The sequence below is a fragment of the Metopolophium dirhodum genome, chromosome 7, assembly GCF_019925205.1.
Source record: "Metopolophium dirhodum isolate CAU chromosome 7, ASM1992520v1, whole genome shotgun sequence".
Classification (NCBI taxonomy): domain Eukaryota; kingdom Metazoa; phylum Arthropoda; class Insecta; order Hemiptera; family Aphididae; genus Metopolophium; species Metopolophium dirhodum.
The window spans coordinates 21,079,186-21,096,479 of NC_083566.1; the positions used below are offsets into that span (position 1 = coordinate 21,079,186).

Consider the following 17,294-nt stretch of genomic DNA (forward strand, 5'->3'; position numbering starts at 1 on the left):
TATACTTTTTAAGAGGAGCGACTGACCTTTCTATAATGTATTATGTTATGGCCGTTACAGGTATTATGTTAGTAGGTACATAATATAATGCCATCACTCCGACTGACTGAAACCCCAAATTAACGCAACTAGGTAGGTACTTTATCTCAAAAACCATAAAAATAGAATACCTATATTATATTATATATTTATATGTGTAAATGTAGATAACAAATAATAATCGTACAAAAGATGAATACGCATGATACAATATGTTAATACTGGTTGTATACGATTTCCGTTTTCGGGCCTGGTTATAGTCTATATACAGACTGTTTGTCCGAAAATTTGACAATGTTGCATACTTTTTTGTGCTTAATCGAGCTGTTAAAAAATATAGACAGTGTTTAATCGGGTACCGCCGATCCAACTCCACTCCAGTGGAGAAAACTCAAAATATTTTAAAATTATGACATGAATAGGAAAAGCTAATATAAATGGTGAACATTTAAAGTATCTACATACTTACGGTTATTCGTTTTTGAATAATAACAAAATAAGATCGTTCCATAAGAAATCGTTAGTTACGGTAAAATATCTAATGTCAAAAAAATTTGAACTTCGAACAGTTCAAACGCTTATATTATAACCAATTAATTTGATTTTCCGGTAAACTTTTTTTTGGGGGTTAAATGTATAAAAATTTATGAGTTATGAATAATCTTGTGTTACATTTTAAAATCTTAGATATAAACAGAAAATGTTTATGAATTATTTTTTTTTTATTGATCCGTAAGCCCGGCAACTATATAGCCATCAGCCGTTTGTAGGGTTGTGTTGTGGTGGTGGTAGGGTTTGGAAAGGTGAGTGAGTGTTTGTGTTTGGCAGAATTTTTAAGTGGGCACCCGAAGGTATCTGCCATGCTCGGATGGGGGAAGACGGCCTTGCTCTCCGGACACCATGACTGCTCGAAGAAAAATGCCGCCTGTAGCCGAGATCGAACCGACGTCGGTGCGCATCGCAACCGACGCTTTAGTCCGCTTGGCCACACCGTCCCCCGTTTATCAATATCCAACACAAAATAATTTACAAATTTTAGTGATTTTGATAAATGTTATCAACATTTGAATTTTAAATGATTTTAGTACCTATGTATAAGTACCTATATTTAATATTTTTAAACCGTTAATATAACAACTTATATTTCAAGCATTTTGACTCAGTGGACATTTTTATTGATATATATATATATAAATGTGGGTAAGTGGATGTCGCTCTGCTGTACAGTAAGTTACAAGTGGGTCACTGTAATGGATGGTGTTAAATTTGAATTCAATGATATAATATCATTGTATAAGAAAAACGATTCTGAGCGAAAACGGTCAGTCAGCCTATGATATTACTAAGTATATTTGATGATATTATTGTGAATAAAGTAATTTATATATAACCTATTTACGTGGAGCCTTGTTTTAAATTTTCAATCCTTAGCTATAAAAGTTAAACATTTTATACATTTTTAACTACAAAATAATTATTAAATTTTAAATTTGATACATTTTGTCAAAATTTGAACTTTAAATGCTTATAAAAAAAAATTGTGCCCATGTGTTTTTAATGCCTTTAATCAAAACTACTGGGACATTTTTACTTTTGACCCCCCAAAGTACCAACTAGATTCACTTTCCTATCAGAAAAGTCACTTGTGTGGCAGATACTTCATACATTTCCATAATGTAACATAATTATTTATTAATTACCTAATATATGATAGTCAGAGTACACAACAATCTCATAAATAGAATGCGAAGCGAAGCGATCAGTAAATTGTTGAGAGCCCTTTTATTTAGAGGCTCTTAAATTCAGTTCTCGTTAACATAAACTATTATCCATATCCGCCACCGTATAATATAAAAATTAGTGACAAGCTATTTTACATAGTTGTTTATTAAAATATTTTACCATTTCTTTATTATGCTTTATAATTTAATTATAGTTTTATATAATTCATATTCATTAATTTTGATTGACGGCAATTGTAAGTAATAGTATATTATTAATTGTAATACTTATACGGCTACACTATCAACACTATCATAATATCATGCCATTGTTTTTCGCTTAACAATATGTACCTACGTTGTACAATAATATATGTACAACTATAGTAACATTAACATTAGTTGTAGGTACACACTCTGTATTGTTATGTTGACTAAGAGTCTTGCCAATATTGTTTTACAGTTATTCGAGATTTTTTTTAAAACATAACAGAGACTGATCAGTGATCATAGAAAGCCGTAGTTGGTAGGTGTACTAGGTAGGTTATAGTGTTATACTAAATAATCGAGAGGTAGGTAGGTACCATGCAGGTTGGTATGCATATGGTCAGTATACGCCGTCAACATTTTCAGTGCAGTTGTGTAAATGCTTCTGATATTATTTTAGTATTAATTTTTATATTTAAAAATAAGAATTTATAATATTAATGTGATCACTTTTAAAATCATGAACCCGGATACAAGGTATATAATATTATATTTATAAATTAAAAGCAGGTATTCATAGTAAATATTATAGGTGCCTAGTACCTACCTAATCGTTTGTTCGTGTATGTATAGGTAATGTAAGACTGTAAGAGTATATGACTAAATGTAATAAATTTGATATGATACACATAATACATATTATTATCCGAGTACCAATATAATATATTTCCAAATTTTAAGTACAGTTTAAACAATCGTTGTTTCTATAATGTATAAAAAAAACTATATATTTATATAATATACATAATATTATCATCTGAATTACTAAAAAACTCTCGTACGTTATAATATTTTAATTATTTATATATATATATATAGTAATTATATACATATAAAAAGTATTATCATTAATTATGAATACGGTCTTATAGTGACATAATATCAGATAGGTATTGTATTTTATCTACTTCGCTGATACCTATATGAAATATATGTAAATTTTTATAGAAATATATATGTACCTCCATGCGATCAACAAAAATAATGAATAAATCTTAACTTTACATGTAATTTAAATAATTTAATCTGACTTCTATGTTATATCAACCAACTATAATAGGTACAACTAAACGTATTTTTATCAAGATATTTTTTTTTTTATTAAATCATATAATGCTAGGTACCTATAATTATTTTAAAAGTAAACACTCGTTATCTCAAAAATTATTAACGTTTATGAAAATGATTTTTTTACATAATTTAAACTCTTAACAAAACACATTTTTTTTGAATATATATATTTATAACAACACAATTTTTTAAGTTTTTAATTTCATATTTCAGTACAATTTGTGTAATTTAAGCTACTTAAATATGTATTTACTCTTTTATTGCTATGTTCTTTATACATTCTACTCAAAAAGCTGTATGACGTTTATTCAACAAAATTAAATTAAAATAAAAATAATATTTCCAAGCCCAATGTTTTTCTAAGAGTTTTGTAGTATAAAAATTGAATTTTGAACAAGTGAAGTTAATTAATAGGTATAAGGTATATCTAATACCTAAGTATTTAAAGTTTTGATGAACGGAGTAACCTAACCTGACCCAGAAAATGTGGGTCTATTACTTCATATATCTAAGCTATAAATGCCTTGATACTTAAAATTTTTATTGAAGTAATGTAAAAAGTAAAAACCAAATAAAATATGTCTAATTATTAAAGAATTAATATTAAGTGATAGGTATTAGTCATTAATATTATTGTATAAATTATTATAGATAATATGTAACATAAAAATGTAAATAGTAATTTCATATACCCAGTGGGCCAGCCATCTCTAGTATATATATAAGTAGGTATATTAAGATTACTCGTGACCTATTATACCTATATAATGTTATGGACGTTACACCGACATTTGCTGTCTCCGTCTTACAAATGCGTAACACAGAAAATTGTACGCTCAACAGAACACGTTTAGCTCCGTTAGTTTAAAAATTAGAGTGAATTGACCTCTCATAAAAATTAAAAGTAAGATTATTATCTAGGCAATCTTATGGGCTTTTTATTATATTTTAATTTTAAAGCGAGTTATAAGTATTTTAAAATTGTAAATTGTTTGTACATCTTATAATACTCATAACTCGCTTTAAAATTGAAATATAATAAAAAGCCCACGATGTTGTCTAGATAATAATCTTACCTTAAAATTGTATATAAGAGGTCAATTCACTCTAACTTTTAAACTAACGGATCTAAACGTGTTCTACTGAGCGTACGATTTGTTATGTTACGCACTTGTAAGACGGAGACAACACATGTGGGTATCACATCCTCTTAATATTATTATTATTATTATTATAGAAGGATTTTGGCTTTATATAATCAAATGTATTACCCCATTATATCAATGAAAAACTGTCATGAAAAGATTCAAAATTATCTTCAGATTATTAAGACGGAGACAACAAAATATGTCGGTGTAACGTCCTGCTCTTAAATTTAATATTTTAACAGTTGAGACTAAATATAACATGAATCTTCGTAAAATAAAAATAGGTCTAAAAATATAGTATAATGATAATTTAATAATTGTATGAATATGTTTTGGCATTGCCCGTAGAAAATTAGGTTATATTAGGTAGGTAACTAGGTAGGTACCATAGATAGGCATTACAATAGTGATTTTAGTACATATTTTGATTAGTATACTCTATATATTATACATGATACACTTCTTGCAACAATGTCTTATACAGAATGATTCATTTATTTCACTTTAAATAAACGTTCCTATAAATGCAAGAAAAAAATATAAAATAACATGTACCAGGTTAGGTTAGGTTAACCTAACTTAACCTGAAGTACCTGAAAATTTAAAATCAAAATTGAATATTTATGGTATAATAAATAATAGTAGGATATTATACAGTTCGACTTTAACACAGTATGGCCTGCTTAAAAATCTTTATATTAATTTAAAATTGTTATCGTGATATTTTCAAATAAATAAAATATTCACGCAAATCAATGAAATTTAACTTAAATTTTCTTTATGAGAATATCCAAAATTCAATCATCTCGAGCTCGTTAAATTTAATTTGACGAGTGTGGGCGTTTTTAATTAAATTTTTTATTTCCAATTCGTAGGTAACTCGGCTCATCACTCCCTGTCAGTTATTCGGACTATCTGTAAACTTAAACATAACTTATGTTCAATAATCACCATAGTTAGGTATATGCTTATACCCGATGTTAATTATTTTATTAGTACTGTCTTTATTTTATTGTAAATTTTTTTTTGTCATTTGGTATACCTACCTCGTGACCTGTTTGGATCTATCCCGCGACAACAGATTTAGTGACTATAAATGTATTACTTTGCTATTGAATATATGTTTTTAAATATGTAATTAAATTAAATTATATTTAATTTAATTGATTATTACTACCTAATTGTCCTAATTATAGTCATTAATCACTATCAAATTGTTGGTCTTTACTCTTTGAGGACCATGATTCTTCGAACGAAAAAGATGATATAACTATATAAACATAGACTTCGACCCCATACTGTTCATAAAATGTAAAATTATCGACCATAAAAGGTATTATTTATAATATTATTCTGAATATTAAAATAAATAACGATGCTTAAAAAATACTGTTTTATAATATGTAATATTTAATGATACATGGATCTGTTATGATCGTTGTTTATTACGTTGTTCCAACGGCTAAAATAGGGGGTGGTGGCTTGGGGACTAACTAGCTAAGGTACCCAACATCTTAACAAGCTCCCATTTAAATAATACACGATCGATATACTGCTGTAAATTTGTATATAGTTAATAGTCAGTAGTTAATACTAACTTTCTCCTATATGCAGCGTTACAGTTTGCTAATTAGTCTTTAAAAATATCACGGATTGAAAAGCCCTCCCCGAAAATGTTTGTCCGAATTTACACCACTTACCTATGATTAATTATTTGTGTCAATGACAATCATACAATTTTCACTAATACTCCAATAGGCTACCTTTGTCATTTGAATAATGATTTCCTATATCAAAAAGTAAACCAAAATCGTGTCCAAGTAAAAAATGTTAGTGCTCCCTAAAATAAATTTAATAAAATGTTTTCATCATCATCAACCAGCGCCTTTAATAGCATCCACCACCCATTTCCTGACAAAGCCGACTAATGACTCCTATCTTAAACTTTTAATCTATCTAACTATCTTGGTTTTAGTATTATAAGATTGAAGGTAACTATTAATCGCCATGATGCAATAAAATATTTTATAAAAATATTAAAAAAAAATTAAATTGTAAACGCAGTTATAAGATAATTTGTAATAAATAATTTCTACTGTCAAATGTTAGTTTTCGGTAAAGAAGGTTTACAAGTATTCATGGCGATTAAATGCATTTTTTGTATAAATTTACTATTGTAAAGTAAAATATTTAAGTACAATAATAGTTAAATGCCAACACCGAAACATTAACATAATTTATACATAACCTTAGGTACTATTCGTGGTTGTAACTTTCATTTTCTTCATTTCTATGAAGTCTATATGACTATAATATAATGCCTATTATATTCCACATAATTAAATAGAAAATAGTTGTTTGCATGTCAACTTTAACTGTGTTGACTAAACAGTTTCTCTGACAGTTGTAATATAATAAATAATAATATAGGTAGGTACCAGCTATTATATACATTACGATTGTTTGAGATTCGTTCCAACTTCCAAGTTTACATTCTAACTTCCTAAGCATGAAATTATGAATCAAGGCCTTAAAGAGTAGGTATAGTCCACCATATTAATGTACTATTCAGTAAATAATATTATTATACCTACTTGTAAAAATATTTGTGTTTCAACATTTTTAAAGTTCTTATTGATACAAAATGCACTTATGCACACCTATAGTGGCTAATATTTATAAGCAATCTAACGAGTTTATAACGGCATATTGTAATTATTATGCATTACTATTTAATACTTTAAATTACGGGTTGTTATATTTCTAACACAACCGGTTTGTCTAAGCTTTCTAATAGAATAGTTTTTAATATGAGCCCATCGAACTACAACAAACGACAAGCGTTGTTCAGTTATTGCGAATGACGTGCTAAATTTAAGACTCGCCCCACATTGACCTTAACACCTCTCATATATATTGTATACAAAAACACAATCTGCATGATAATCATTTTTCCACGAACAAAATTAAATTTCTAAAATAAAATATAGGTACCATTTCAATCTTTGCATCTTATGTTAATGATTTAAATTTATAATTTATCATAATATGAACTATGGCGAAACAGCGAATATTTTGGGATTAACCTTTAAGAAGTAGTAGGTATAGGTATAATAATTAATAGGTAAGTAGTTTTAAGAATAGTGAATACTATAGTCGCAATTTAAGTTTTTAAATACCAAATTAACAATATTTTCTAATTTTCTTATAAGCTATTCAATTAGTCATTTATTATAAATCATCGAGGACTTTCGGAAACTGTATACAAATTAATAGGTTTGCGAATTAAATGGAGTGATGATTGATGACACAGCCTATGGTGTACATCACTATTATATGTTATGCATTAAATATCTTGGGCTTACCTTGGATAAACGCCTAACCTGGAGCCCATACGTAAAACTTAAGCGTCAAACTGTTAACTCTAGACTTCACCTCCTAAGACTATTCTTGAATTCCAAGCTATCACTATCCAATAAACTTACTATATATGTCAATAATTCGACCAGTTTGTACATACGCGGTATTCAGTTATGGAGTTCTACAAAGCCATCCAAGCGTTTCAATCCATCTGCTTACGACTATAGTAACGTCTTCTCCTTGGTATTTCACAAACAATAATCTTCACAGAGACCAAACATTCCTACCCTTCATAAATTAACAAAATTATGTTACTTTAAATTTAATACTAAATTAAGCTCTCACAGTAACCTATTAATCAAACAACTATCCTTCATCTCACTTCCCAGTAATTTACGTAGGAGACTCAAAAGACAGTGGCCTACTCAAAAATAAAAAAATAAAACAATAGGTAATACCTGGTCGAGTGGCACTGCTGAGTGCCTGCCCATAAATGCTATACCTCCCGTTAATAACCTTGTATCGAATTTATCCATTGTAGGTACTAGTTGTATTTTATAGAATACAGTAAATAAAATTTTAAATAAATTTTAAAAAAAGGTGGATAAGTGGATGTCGCTCTGCTGTACAGTAGGTTACAAGTGGGTTACTGTAATGGAATATAATATCATTGTATAAGAAAAAACGATTCTGAGCGAAAACGGTCAGTCAGCCTGTGATATTACCAAGTATATTTGATAATATTATTGTGAATAAAGTAATTTATATATAACCTATTTACGTGGAGCCTTGTTTTAAATTTTCAATCCTTAGCCATAAAAGTTAAAAATTTATAAATTTTTAACCAAAAAATAATTAATAAATTAACAATAACCTAGGAGCCTTCTATTAAATTTTCAAGCTTTTTTACTCAACAGATAAAATTTTATTGATATTTATAGAAAAAAAACTAAAAAAATTGAAAACTGACAATGTCCATAAGTAGCTCAAAAAGAGTCAAAATATTTTCAAAATTGTATGGTGTATAGAAAATGCTAATATAAACATTCAGTCAAAATTTCATGCCTCTACGGTCATTTGTTTTAGAGTTACACCAAAAACCAAAATCGATTTTCTCGAAAACAGATTTTGCGTAAAAATTCCCGTTTTTCCTTAATTTTTCTTTTGTTTTTCACGTCGCTTTTGAAAACTACTAGGAAATTAATTAAAAAAAATAAAAAAACACACATCATTGTAAAATCAATACATTCATCGCTTCGCTCAGAATATGTTATGTTGGTATAATATATTAATATATATATCACATTTATAAAATTGAATAACAAGCATTTAAATGATTAGATACAAGGCCGTATCCAGAAATGTTTTTCGGGGGGTTCCAAAACATGTATATTGTTATTTTATTGAATTTAGGTATGGATATTTGGTTAAACTAAGACATATTGAAGATATTTCGGAGGGGGGTCCAGAGGGTCTAGACCCCCCTCAGATACGGCCTTGATTAGATACTTACCTAGTTAGTATTTACTATGTTAATACTTCAGAGTAATTGTTTTTTAAATTATTAGGTGTACACTTTAAAAGTTGTACGAATACCGGAATACCATTAGTATTGTGCTGCAGGGTTGAAATAGAAGCTAAAACAAAAAATATAATATATTATTTTTAATAATATTAAATATATAAACATCCCATAATATTGTGCTTTTAATTCCACACTCATCCAACATGTACGGTATAACTACAGTTAATTCCACTTCCTATTTCCCATGTATGGTTTTAAAGGTACCTAAGATAAAGGTTCAAAGTCTTACGGTACAACTTCTTAAAGATATGAGGTAAAAATATTGACTATCGAGTAGAGATTAATTAAATTTAATAGATACCTACCTATATTTGCATTTCTACTCACGATTGAAAATAATGTGTATGGTGTACCATTATGTGCACATTATAGGTACACTTTATAGTGATTATTCAAGAGAAAGTATGGAACTCTGAACTTCTATTCCCAAGTCCATAAAAATTATAAAGTAGGTAGGTACCTACTATCTATATGAAAGTGGCACATATAATATTATTGTCATATATTATATGTATTTTTTCATAAATATAATAAGATATAAAGTTACACGATTTAATAAAATCATTTATTTTTTTATTATTATTTACTAGGTAGGTATGCTATTTACACTACTAATATAATTTATAATATATATTTCGTATGATATATATTATATATTAATGAGTTACAATGTTTATTTTTTTAGAGAGAGAACCGAACCAGTATTAACGATTGATTTGCCAAACGATCATTCTGCTGTATCCGTTAACTGCCGTAATGCTCCAATTAAAGAACCTACAAATCAGAATAACAACAATAATAACGACATTAATGTATTCAGAACTAAATCGAAGAAAACATTTAAAAATGCTTTACCACAGGTAGATTTATTGGTTTTAAGAGTTTACTAAATCCATATAAACAAATTCAATATCTATATTATATGTAAATATGTAATTACTAATTATATATCAATAATTCAATTTTAAATTAATCAAATATTACTATTTAGTAGGTATTTAATATTACATATTACATTTTATAGATGAATTCTTGTTAAGCAATTTAGAGCATACCTAATACCTATAATATATTATAATATTATTATAATTTAAAAAAATTCATTTTTGTATTAACTAATAATATTATAATTTATAACAATTTTTTTTATATATAATAAAATATGTTCATAGAACATTTCTTGCTTTGGAAAAATGCTTGACAGTTGAATAAAAGATTCCTCATAAGTTGTTCTTAGTGGTACTAAAAATAAAACTTTGAGTAGTCACTTAATTTTTTTATGATCATTTTAAATTCAAATTATTACGAAATGGTTGGAATTTATTACACACAGTCAAATTTTCAAAATATTAAAACCAATTTTAAGGTATTCATAGATGTTTGAATTTTTTTTTCACTTTTTTATCAATGTCGATAAATAAATAATATACATTTTTATAAGCCTTTTCAAATGTTGACAATTCGCTTTTTGTATTTTTATATTTATAAAATGTAAAATTTTAATATATTTTAATAATCTTGAATATCAATATCATTAAAAATTAAATACAACATTTATCAAATTTAATACATACGTTATTACATAGTACTAATCAATAACGATTAACCGTGGTACACTCGCGTCTATATTATAATAATATAATATATACAGCAGAGTGAGTTCCCAGTTTTTTTAATATTAATATCCATTTTAAATAATTTTAAACTGCAGTAATAAAATAAACTTGATTCAAATTATTCTGAAAAACTATTATTAGATATTATGATGGAAGTTGAAGGTCATAGGTCTCATCCTGTATTTAAATAATACAATAGAATCACGATATTGAAGATGCATTTTCCGGAATTTTTACCATGTAAGACCTTGAAAATTATAATTATTTTTAAATGAAATATTTATAGGTACCTATATATAATAATATAACTATTGAGTAGTAGTATAAAATTGTTTATAATAAAAGTGAATACAAATAAACAACGTAATATTATAATTCGTGTAAATAACTATTAACTTATAGCTACCCATATATTATATATTAGGTATATTAATTACTTATTTACTTTTAACAATAAAAAAAGGGGCGGTTACAGGTTATTATTTCAGCTGGGGAGAGGTTGAAAAATAATAAATTATTTATTAGTAATACATTTAACATTTTGTAGATCAACTAACTTATTTTTTGTTTCTGACCTACTCATTGTTCCGCAATATTTGTTGTGGGGGGGGGGGGGGTGAATTTTTTACCCCCTCCCACACCGATCGTCACTGATAAAATAGTATGAACAAATATTGGAGATTAACTGAGGTTAAACCACCTCGGGTTGAACGCTTAATATTCGTTTTACAAAGTATTTATGTAATTTTATGATTTATGACTTATTAATGCTAAGTAAAAGAGACAGAATGCTTCTTACTATCATAATAACTGGCTTCCTTGAGTTCAAAAATTACATTTTTTTTGTATGATCTGTGTGTCCAGTTGTCCACAGTCGTATTCCAATCTGTATTGTATAATTACCGCGGGGGCAACGTAAGACGTATAGGTATTATTAAAGCAATAAAGCTATATAAATAATAAATATAGAAAGAAAATACAATTATATAGGTATTATTAAAGCAATAAAGCTATATAAATAATAAATATAGAAAGAAAATACAATTATAATATCATAGTTAAATAAATATCAATACATTGTAGTATCTCATAAATACTTGTTATATTTTTTATAAATAATAAAAAATATAGTTATCTATTTTTCATGCAAAAATTATTTAAGTAATTTTAAAGATATGACAACGGATATTATTTTATTTATTTGAATCTGGTATGTGACATTTGTAACCTATCATAATGAAAACTATGCTAGTAAAATTTTTTAAATTTTAACAAAAACGATAACATGTAGATGTAATATAAGCAGATAAGTAAAATAATTAACCCATACTAATAAAAATGTAGAATTAAGTGAGTAATAAGCGTGAGTTAAAATTAAAAAAGTAAGAAAGTAGATAATCATTCTGCTGTACTGTATAAGCGTCGAGTGTACCTACCTAATTTGAGTAGGTCACTGTAATGGATATGTTAAATTTGAATTGATTGATAAATCATTACACACGAAAAATGATTCAGAGCAAAAACGGTCTATCAGCCAATATTTCTAAGAATATTTTATTATATAATATTTATAATGTATATTGCTATTAGTTTTTAATTTTTTATTAGTATCTAATATAGTAGGTTGAACTCATTTTTTAGTTCAAATACTGAAAGTTACAAAAAAACACGATTTTTGTATTCAAATTTTTACTTATTTGTGTAAAATTTAGATACACCTTTAATTTTTGTAATATCAAAAGTTACTTCAATCATATTTTAGTAAAGTTGTAAAAGATGTTTAAAGTGTTTTCAATATTTGTGTCGGTTAAGCTCAAATCTAATAGTTTTGTCTGGCTTTTTGAATATTTGACGTGTTTATTTGTATCATCGAAGCCTAAACAGCCCCCTGAAATGAACAATAGTTTAAGTGTTATTTACCATATTTTCAATAAGTGATAGAGCAAAACTAGAACATTATAACGTTGGTAATTTGGTAGCTGGTAGCCGCATAGTCGGAAATAGGGGGGGGGGGCTTTATGGACTTAGTCCCCCCAAAAATTTTCATACCCCCCCTCCCCCCAAATCCCAAACGCTATTTGCGTTTATGCTGGTAGGTATACCTATCATACCGCTGTGGTAAAATGAATCAACAATCAATGAAAAATTATCGCTTATGTAATGACATTTGACGAATTTTTAAAATCAAGGTAAATTTATATAGGTATATAAAAATGAATATCTGTGTGTGTGTGTGTGTGTGTGTGTGACCTTTATATATTCCTAAGCCGTCCATCTGATTGCGATGACATTTGGTACATAGATAGATTAAACATCTGGGAAGAAGATATATAGGCTTAAAATTTATAAAGGGTAAATTAGAGGTTCGACCTGGGGAGGTGCTCAAATAACAGGGATTTTGAGATTTACGATGGAAATTTATGTTTTTAAATGGTTGCTATTGGTTAATCGGGCAGATTAAGTGCAAACATGCATATCAAATCGAATTTTCACACATTGCTTACTTGATATACTGTCGCACATTGTCTACCGGGAAAACTTATAGTTGCACCCAAAAGGAGTTGAACAATCACAATTTTTTTAAAAGTTGTAATCTTTTACAAGCGACGAAGTGCGTGGGACCAACTATTATTATATAACAGGCATGTTTACAGTGGAGGTATTTGGGGGTTTAGCAGGCGGGGGGGAGTTGTTTTCGCGTAATACGTACACGAATTCACATAAGAATAACCACGGATCATTTTTAAACCAATACCTACGTCTTATACATAGCTCTACTCAGAATCTAAAAATAATAATTAATGGTCAGATATTAATTATTACTGTAACATTAGTATCTAAATAAAAACTATAAGATTTTAAAAAAGTAATTTTTAAATTTTTAAATAAAATAAAATTTTTTTTATCGGATATTAAATTTTTATTTATATGTAAGTATCTTAACATATTGGCTCAAAAATGTTTCTGTTAACATAGCAAGAGTGCATGACCTTTTAAAATAAGTCACATTCTATAGCTTATAAGCAAATTTAAATCTAATAGGTAGTTCAAGAATGTTTGAACACCTACAAATAAGTTTTTTTTGTATTTAGATATTGGCTGTATCAGCTAAGAACTGTTTGCTCTTAACATATGGAATGACGTTAGGACTACCAACAATAGCTATTCCAGCATTGTATTCTAATTCAGTATCAAATATCACTAGTGTAAGACATGACGATTTGCTCCAATTGAACAAAGAACAAATATCATGGTTCAGTTAGTAGAGACTGTTATTACTTATATATACCTATATAATAGTTCATATATTAGTACGTTTAAGCTCTTAAAATATATGCGTCAATACAATGTTTGTTAAAATGTTTCTAGGCAGCATAAATTTAATATGTGTTCCACTTGGATGTATGATATCTGGAACTATCACTCAACCTTTTGGACGAAAACCCAGCATGATTGCGCTTACTTTGCCATTCATTCTAGCTTGGTTGTTATTTCATTATGCTTCGACAGTAACTCAGCTCTACTTAGCTTTAGCGCTGTGTGGACTTTGTGGTGGTTTGCTAGAAGCTCCAGTCAGTATACAATTATTTAAAATAATGTGAATTATCTATAATAATAAAACTAATTAATTGCTAGGTGTTGACCTACGTTGCTGAAATTACTGAACCTCATATCCGAGGTGTGCTTGCTGCTCTGTCATCGACTACAGTCATACTTGGATCTATATCACAATTTATCTTAGGAAACTTTTTCCACTGGAGAAAAATTGTACTTTTAAATACTATTATACCCGTAGTGGCATTTATTTCATTATTATTTATACCAGAAAGTCCACATTGGCTTATAAGTAAGATAATACGACAAATTACTAAATTTGGCTAAATAGCTATAAAAAAAAAAAAATGATTTTAAAATTGTACCTACCTTTATTTTTTTTTCGATTGAATTGGATTTAGATTTTTATATTTTAGATACATTATTAGAAATATTTATTATTTTAATTACATATATTATATTTATTCCATTTAGCCAAAGGTCGTATCGCCGAAGCCGAAAAGTCTCTATGTTGGCTTCGTGGTTGGGTTCAACCAGATGCAGTACAATATGAACTATCGATGTTAAGTAAATCAATAGCATTAAATGAAGAGAAAGTAAGAATGAAAAAAAACAAAAAATTTTATTCATTTTATATGAGACGAACATTTTTACTACCTTACTTCATCATAACAGCTAGTTTCTTTTTTGGAAGCTTTGGTGGAACGAGTACATTGCAAGTCTATGCAGTAAGTTTCAATAATACATGATAAATAAATTGTTTAATATATTGAAATATTGAATTCAAATGTACCTATACTCTATAGGCTATAACTAATTTATGTAATATATTATATTCTTAACAATAATGATTGTGTACAAAACAGGTTCAGATTTTTGAAACGTTGGGGTCTCCGATCAACGGTTATACATCTACATTAGTCCTCGGAATTTTACAATTGATGGGAGGCATTCTAGGTCTATTATTAATTCACTGGACTGGTAAACGTCCTTTAGCAATTGTTTCCACGCTGGGATCATCTTTGTGTTTTTTCGTTGTGTCAGCATACGTATTCATAAAACAATACAATGAAGAAATAATTCTTAACGTTACTTGGATACCACTAGTGTTTTTGAATACCGCTGCTTTTATGACGCATATTTCTATTAGACTATTACCATGGATGTTAATCGGAGAGGTAATTAAACTCGATTATATTATTATATTATTATAGTAGAGATTTAAAAAGATAAAATATAGTGATACAACTTAATCGCCTGAACTAATAACTATTAAATGTCTAGGTATATCCACCGAATATTCGTGGGCAAGCCAGTGGTGCCAGCGGTTCTAGTTCCTACATATTTTCTTTTATTGCAAATAAGTCATATTTCATGGTACTGGATTGTATTAACTTATCCGGAACATTTCTTTTATATGCCATAGTAAGTCTAATTGGATGTCTAATGTTGTACACCATGATGCCAGAAACAGAAGGTGTACCTTTAGAAGACATTCAAAATCATTTTGCCGATAAAACTAAAACATTTGTTATGAAAATTGAAAGAAGTGATAAAATCAAAGAAAAAAAAATGTGGTCAGCCACAAATCCCGCTTTAGAACTAGATCATACTGAAACCCATATATAAATCTTACCTATGTTATTATTTTTTTTTTCCTTTATTTTTTTAAACTATTACAATAATAAATTGTTCGTTATATTTATTTACATTATGGTTTACGATTAATATATTATTTAATTTTTTATGAATTGTGTTATTTTGATTAGCTTCTTGGCTAACAATTTATTACTTATTAGATTGGTCAAGCATAAATTGATAAATACTGATACCGTAAAATGGGTTAACTCAAGACAGATTTGGACGTTTTTCAAAAAATTAACCTCAATATATTGTTTTATAAAAATTATGTAAAAAATATACAATGTTCTTTAAGTATGTTGAAATCATATACCAGAAGAATAAAAGAATAATCATTAAGAACATAAGTTCACACTTATTTTAAAAGTAGAATTTTGTCCAGAGTGACCCGCAAAATGGAGTGACATCAAATCTATTTCATTAAAAACCGATGTTATAACTTCAATGTTTGATTTCGGACAATATAGATATTTAAGAAAAATTTAATAAATTTAAATAAAAAAAACCCCATACATAATACAACATATTAATTTATATAATATTATTATCTATGGAAGTTAATAGGTTATAATCACGATTTAAGATATACAAACAGATATTATATATATATATATATATATTATATAAACCGTGATTATAATGGATGTCATGAATTACTACAGTAGTAATTCATGATAGATAATATTAATGTGGAGTATCAGTTTTCAACTTTTATTAAACCTGTATTCTAAAATGATAAGGTAACTACAAAAACATGGTATTGTACTATTGTCTGGAATCATCCCACGTTTCTGAAGTTACCCCATTTTACGGTACTTCAGTACTTGTTTTTATTGTCTATATATCTCAATATTAAACTAAATTGAGAAACATGAGAGACATCTTCAGTTCCGTCAAAAACTACACAGTAATATTTAAAAATGTTTACATAATTTAAAATGCATGTCAGTAACTCATCTGTAATGCAATCAATAATATTTTCCTGAGTTGTGTGTGAAATATATGTAGCTTTTAAGTTACATGTTTTTAAATGTTTTTCTAAAATAGCATCACCTGATGCCATACGAAATTTTAACAATTCTCTGAAATTAGGTACCCTCATTAATAACAGATGAAGTTGTAGTAGAAGTATTTAATACGCCTCGGTCTCGATACCCTCTTAGACTCTAAGAGCTATATTTTGACGCCCAAGAAATAGTATGGATTCCGCAATAATGGGTTTGAGTCGTTCACGGTTTTCAGCCACAGTTTACTAACCAGTATACCACACAAGTAGTTATTACTTATTATC

At 27.8% G+C, this 17,294-nt stretch overlaps 1 protein-coding gene across 1 annotated transcript; it reads left to right on the top strand.

Moving 5' to 3' along the window:
- Window positions 1-2,346: 2,346 nt before the first annotated feature.
- Window positions 2,347-16,113, top strand: LOC132949532 (facilitated trehalose transporter Tret1-like). Its single transcript, XM_061020472.1, has 8 exons — window positions 2,347-2,504; window positions 9,877-10,051; window positions 13,900-14,065; window positions 14,177-14,379; window positions 14,444-14,654; window positions 14,837-15,090; window positions 15,229-15,540; window positions 15,647-16,113. The coding sequence occupies exons 1-8, from the start codon at window positions 2,488-2,490 to the stop codon at window positions 15,989-15,991; spliced, it is 1,683 nt and encodes a 560-aa protein (XP_060876455.1). The 5' UTR covers window positions 2,347-2,487; the 3' UTR covers window positions 15,992-16,113.
- The last annotated feature ends 1,181 nt before the right edge of the window (window positions 16,114-17,294 follow it).